Source organism: Vicia villosa, linkage group LG3 (genome assembly GCF_029867415.1).
Source record: "Vicia villosa cultivar HV-30 ecotype Madison, WI linkage group LG3, Vvil1.0, whole genome shotgun sequence".
In the NCBI taxonomy this organism is placed as follows: Eukaryota; Viridiplantae; Streptophyta; class Magnoliopsida; order Fabales; family Fabaceae; genus Vicia; species Vicia villosa.
The window spans coordinates 201,019,991-201,026,963 of record NC_081182.1 but is presented as its reverse complement, the minus strand read 5'-3'; the positions used below and the strand labels follow the sequence as shown (position 1 = coordinate 201,026,963).

At 25.6% G+C, this 6,973-nt stretch overlaps 1 protein-coding gene across 2 annotated transcripts; it reads left to right on the top strand.

Moving 5' to 3' along the window:
• Window positions 1-3,679: 3,679 nt before the first annotated feature.
• LOC131657115 (uncharacterized) lies at window positions 3,680-5,103 on the top strand. Of its 2 annotated transcripts, XM_058926608.1 has the most exons (3): window positions 3,680-3,836; window positions 3,921-4,319; window positions 4,453-5,103. In XM_058926608.1, exons 1-3 carry the CDS (start codon window positions 3,768-3,770, stop codon window positions 4,501-4,503), a joined length of 519 nt encoding a protein of 172 aa, XP_058782591.1. In that variant the 5' UTR covers window positions 3,680-3,767; the 3' UTR covers window positions 4,504-5,103. The 2 variants fall into 2 exon arrangements, with proteins under 2 accessions (XP_058782591.1, XP_058782590.1); XM_058926607.1 differs by having other exon boundaries at window positions 3,921-5,100.
• The last annotated feature ends 1,870 nt before the right edge of the window (window positions 5,104-6,973 follow it).

The window sequence follows — 6,973 nt, the reverse complement described above, 5'->3', positions numbered from 1 at the left end:
ATTTTAGAATTGTTTTTGGGATTAGCATTGTTAACTACTTTGTTTTTGGGATTAACATTGTTAACTATTAGGTTTAATTGTTTTTAGAATTAACTCATTTGAATTCAACTGGGGTTTCTTAACTCATCTGACACTACAATTAACGTGAAAAATTTAAAATCCAATAACTATTTAAATATTATTAAAAATAATCAATAGAAAAAGATTTGACTCTCTTTTTCTTTCGTTCTCTGTTTCGATATTCTTAGATCTGATTTGTGATTTTCCTACTAATATCTATAATAATAAATGTTAAATTATTATTTAATATTATAATTGATTATTCAAAATTCTTTTTTTTTGGCTATTCGCACCGGTGTCGACCCACCACAGGTGGGCCACTAATCCGGCTCGTGCGGAGAGGCATGCGCACTGGTCAAGCAAGATTGTTCCGTCTGGAAATCGAACTCGGTATTTCCCGAGTACATCCTTGAAGGAGGCTCCTTGCCAATGGAGCTCAACCGATTGGTTGATTTTTCAAAATTCTTAAATCTAATATTTTATTTCTTTCCGTAATGATATCTACAATAATAAATATTATATTATTATTTAATATTGTAAATTTTTATTATTAATAATAAATTTATATTTATGCAAAACTGAATGTATTATTAAAACTATTATTCTTCAATATTAATCATATTTTTATAAACTGGAAAAGTCTATTGTTGATACAATAGATTTTATAAACGGGAATAAGTTCCAAATATTTTTATAAACGGGAAAAAGTCTATTGTTGATACAATTGATCTTATAAACAGGAATAAGTTGCGATTTTTTTTATAAACGGGAAAAATCTAATGTTGGTATAATTTTTTTTTAATGGAAATAAGTTCCAAATATTTTTATAAATGGAAAAAAAATTATTGTTGATACAAATATTTTATAAATGGGATTAAGTTACAAATATTTTTACAAACAAAAAAAATATATTGTTGATACAATTATTTCTATAAACGGGCATAAATCACAAGTAATTTTATAAAAGTTACAACTATAGACTTTTATAAATGAATTTAAGTATATTGATGAACAATATATTAATGTAAAGTGAAAATATGATGTCATATTTAATTTAAGTAAATTCAGTTATAAATATATTAATGTTATCTAACTGAAAATATGATGTCATATTTAATAATTTAGTCATTGATACGTGTAATATGAATTCATATGTTTATTGTTTTTACTTAAAGAGCTAAAAAAATTTGATGTATTATTAGCTCTTTCATTGTTAACTATTATGTTTTTGGGATTAACATTGTTTTTAGAATTTTAGAATTGTTTTTGGGATTAGCATTGTTAACTACTTTGTTTTTGGGATTAACATTGTTAACTTTGTTTTTGGGATTAACATTGTTAACTATTAGGTTTAATTGTTTTTAGAATTAACTCATTTGAATTCAACTGGGGTTTCTTAACTCATCTGAATTGACGGGTAGATGTGAAAGTATCTATGAGATACAGTTATTGACAGATCATTTTGACAGGAGCTGTCATACATTTTAGATTTGAAAAAAATGAGCTAATATCTCAAATAGGTTTGATAAATTATATTCTCTAACTATGTTTAATTTCTTAATTAAAATTATATATTTTTAAACTTATAAATTATATTTTTTATATTATAATAATATGCATTAAATGTAGAAACTTTTAAGCATTTAACGGTTGCTGTCATACCTTTTATATTTGGGAAAATGGGCTAATATCTTAAATACGTTTAATTTTTTTTTAGAATTAACTCATTTGGATTCAACTGAGATTTCTTAACTCATCTGAATTGACGGGTAGATGAGAAAGTATCTATGAGATACATTGACAGATCATTTTAATGTCTATATTTTAACTATTTCTTTTGTTAGTGTTTTATAAAATTGAAGTTATAAAAATAATTGACGGGTAGATGTGAACGTATCTAGATACCAGTTATTGATTGATCATTTTAATGTCTATCTTTTAACTATTTCTTTTATTACTGTTTTATAAAATTGAAGTTATAAAAATAATTGTACAATTTATTATAAATATGAAGCTGGTACATATTATTAATATATAATAGAAATTACGTGAATATTTATGAACGACATAATAAGTTATATTATGTTTGATATTTCTAACATGTGAATTAAAATTTGATAAATGATTATAAGTTATAAATATATTAATGTTACTCATTCTTTGTATCTATATATGTTACACACTTTATTTATTTATTTCCAAAGTTTTGATAAATATAAATCTTATTTTATACATTTTACTATGCAGGTATATGATGCAGGTTTTGTTACTTATTGGTTCTGATAATTTAAGAATATAGCATTTGAAGATTGGATCATCTATATGTTTTATTGTTTTATTTAAAGAGCTAAAAGTTTAGATGTATTATTAGCACTTTTGTTGTTAACTATTAAGTTTTTGAGATTAACATGACTAAGTTTGGGTTGCATTTTGGTTAAATATATATGTTTGATATATATAAAGGAATTTTTCAAGTCATAATTAGGTACATGTAATGTAAAGTCCCGCCAGACCCGTGCGATAACACGGGTTTCCTTATCACGCTGGGAATGATTTAAACAACTAAATCATATTTTTTTAAAGTGAATTCTTATCTATCCAATTTAAAAGGTTGGATAAAGTTATTTTCAATGTAAAATGTGTTGGATATAACAAATAATTGTATTATAAAATAAATCATATGTTAAAATTATATATTATTTTGTGGTTGGTTGAAGATACACTACCCAACTTTTTTTTAATGATTAATGAAGTTGTCCCTAATTTTTAAATAAACAAATATTATATTCTAGTTTGAAATGAAAAAATGAGAGGCATCCCTTATATAGTAGAAGAATTGACTAAAAAAAACGATACATAAGCTATATATATATATATATATATATATATATATATATATATATATATATATATATATATATATATATATATATATATATATATATATATATATATATATATATATATATATATGCTAAGATTGATTTAAACAACTAAATATAATTTTTCATTTTCAATTTAAAAAGTTGGATAAAGTTATTTTCAATGTAAAATGTGTTGGATATAACAAATAATTGTATTATTAAATAAGTAATTAAATATGTTAAAATTACATATTATTTTGTGGTTGGTTGAAGATACACTACCCAACTTTTTTTTTTAATGATTAATGAAGTTGTCCCTAATTTTTAAATAAACAAATATTATATACTTAATAGAAAATGATGTATGATATTATGAAATGATACAAAAATAAATAAAATAAATAAATATTATATATATATATATATATATATATATATATATATATATATATATATATTGATTTTTGTAATAACTCATAAAATAATATATGATGTATATTTGGTATATATTGATTTTTGTAATAACTCATAAAATAATATATGGGGTATATTTGGTATATAATGATTTTTGTAATAAGAGAGTGATAGAATTAATTACGGATATTTTTTATTTACTACTCATCCTAATTTAGTCATTCTAATTGAAATTTTTAGATTTAATATTAAATATATTTAATTGCATTGAATAAATTTCATTTAATATATAAATTAAATATTTATGAGAACGGTGAATAGATGAATCAATTCTGTGTATAAAAAGATGCAAACTGGAGTATTTCCTTTATAGATTTTACATCTGTTGTCTTCTTCTACTGTGGGCGTGAAACCAAGGAAGCTATTTTCATGTCTCCTTCAGAGCCCCGGCTGCAGCTACTCGACTGCGCAAATAAAAATCAGACTTCAAAACCAATGGTATGTGCCGAATCACTTATATCTTTTACTTTTGTTTTCAATTGGAATGAATTAAACTGAGTTGAATCGTTTTCTTGAAAGAAGAATTCTCGAAGATCTGATACTGATGATACATACAAAAGGAAAAAGGGGATGATCTGTCAACTTCCTTGGGATGTGCTCGACGAGATTACCCAAACATTAGATTTTGAGGACCTCTTTCAGTTTTCAGGTGTCTGCAAAAATTGGAGGACCTTTCACAAATCAAATTTTTTGTCATCTCAAGAACCATTACTTGTTGAGATTTGGTATTCTCGTTATCCTCGCTGGGGACCAAAATGCTTTAATAGCCTATCCAATAAAAAAGTTTATAACTTGGACAAGATAATGAACGAGAGATACAAAATAACCCCAACCTATATTACCTATTCCAGTGGATATTTTGTTATTCTAGAGGATAAATTTACATTTCAGCTACACAATCCATTCACAAGGACAAAGAAGGTAATATATAATACATCATCGCCCTTTGAACTTACTTATCCTTTTGCTGCCTACCGTGCCTTGCTTGCTTTTGAAAAAGGCTCTGATCAGGAATTTGTCTTGTTGGTTGTTTGCAAAAAATCGGGCACTTTAGGTGTCTATCAATCTCGAAATAATGCCTGGGTTGCTTATTCCACACCAGTAAAGCCGGAAGTGGTTAGTCACGAAGTGGTTTTCAATAACATGATATATGTTGTCACTAACATGGGCAACATAGGGGTTCTCAGTTTGAATTCTCCAAATATTAAATTTCTAAACCTCAACAATACTCCAAATTTACACTTTCTATACCATAACCTTTACTTGCTCAATTGTGATGACCAACTTTTAATGGTTGCGTTAGACTTTTTTAAAAACAAAGTTTACAAGATAGACGGGTCAACCATGAGTTATTTTAAATTGAAAAATTTGGGTGATGTTGCATTATTTTGTATTGAGACGAAAACCTGTATCGCATTGAGCAACCCGAATAGGTGGGGGTATGAGAGCAACTCTGTGTATGCTCTTGCGGATCCTTATATTGAGTGTCGCATGTATAATTGGAATAGACGGTCATCAACAAAATATATCGAGATTCCAAGTCCTAGAGGATACATCAGTGAATATAATGATTGGTGTTTTAGACATCTAAAATATGAAGTGGATTATTCTCTCGTTGACTAGCTTTCTCCCGTTGTCTTAATTGCTCTAGTAAAAACTTGTATTGGTTTATGGTTTTTTTTTTCTTTAGACCTTACTATTAATTTGTTCACCTTTTGTGTTCTTTTCTTATATAATTGACATTTTTGGTGCTTTTTGCTTGTCTCAAAAAGACAAATAATACTGGAGGAACATAATTCACATTTTAGTGCTTTTTATCTCATATTTTTAATTTGATTTGCTATTTCTTTTATTTTCCTAAATAAATTTTTATACTACTACTTTGCCATCTTAGAATAATTAAAGGAAATGCTTATTCTCGCGGAAGATTATTTCACAACAATTTCACGAATAACAATTTAAAAACAAATGTATATGCATGTTGCTTTTTTTTTAAAAAAAATTCTTCCATATGAGTTCATCTTTATGATATTCACTAGTTTTTTCTTATGATATTTACAAATAAATTAGGGAGGAGTATTTCTTTAGAAGTTTACTATATAAATTCCCGTGCAACTCGCGCAGGTTAATTATCTACTTAATATAGATCCAAGGTTATCATGATGACTATCTTGGACACAACCCTAAACCTAAATCATATGTGGCACCATATAAGAAACTTCAATCTAATGTGGCATCATATTAAAAATCTATTAAAATTTAATTTTTTATCATTTTTTTTCACACCAAATTATTACATTTATCCAATCTAATATCCAAATTTAATTATAATAATAAAATAATAATTAATACTTCAAAATAAAAGATATCAATTTCTACATATTATTTTAATTTAATTATATATTATAACTTAATAAAAAGAATTGATTTATTGATTAGGTATTTTAAAATAACTTTTATAATGTTATATATTTTATGGTAAAATTTTTTTATTTTGAAAATTCACAATATATTATTTCCACATATCATTTTAATTTAATTATATAAAATATAAATATATTAAATTATTATAATAAAGTCAAAAATGTTATATATTATAATAATTATTATTCTGATTGCAGTTAATTAATATTAAATTAGTAACAGTTATGATTATATTTCATAATGATTATATTATATTAAATATAATTATATTATTAATATAATTATTAATATAAATTATAATCCTATAACTTCTTCCCTCCAAAACTCCCATCGAAATTAATTCACTTATTAATTAATTAATAATTAAAATAAAATTAATATTAATAATTATCTTAAATTAATATTAATAATAATAAAATTCATTTACCCACTAATTTTGACGGGAGTTTTGGAGGGAAGAAGTTCTAGGATTATAATTTAGTATGATATGATGATACTTTAATTTTTCCATTTTCAAATTATATTAAAAATACAAATTATTAAATCATTGCTACTTTTTTTTTTATAAAATAATGCAATCAATATAAAACAAAATTATATCAACATATTATTTTTTTAAAACATTAATATATAATATAAAAATTCAATAAAACTAACCCGTGCATTGCACGGGTAGAATATATATATATATATATTCTCTCCATTCAGCTTCCAAAGGGGGACGAATCCTTGCCTCCACACATGTCAAACCTTATGAAGATTCTCAATACTTATGCTGAGGCGACAGGCCAAGTGATCAATCTTACCAAATCTGAAGTGTTTTTTAGTCGTAACCTGAGTGGTCCAGCTCAGGAGGATTTGGCCAATTTAATGGGGGTACGGCATGTTTTGGGTACTGGGACTTATTTGGGTCTACCATCCATGATTGGTAGAAGTAAGAAGGCGGTGTTCTCTTTTATTAAGGATCGAGTATGGAAACGTATAAACTCTTGGAGTGGCCGTTCTTTGTCTAAAGCAGGGAAAGAAGTTATGATTAAATCAGTTCTGCAGTCGATTCCAGCCTACATTATGAGTATCTATTTAATCCTGGATGGGGTGGTGAAGGATATTGAAAAAATGCTTAACTCTTTTTGGTGGGGGGGTGGTCGTAA

Coding starts and splice junctions, on each gene's coding strand:
- LOC131657115 (XM_058926607.1), top strand. CDS start 3,768: ATGTCTCCTTCAGAGCCCCGGCTGCAGCTACTCGACTGCGCAAATAAA. Junction 3,837..3,920: donor ATCAGACTTCAAAACCAATG/GTATGTGCCGAA, acceptor TCTTGAAAGAAG/AATTCTCGAAGATCTGATAC.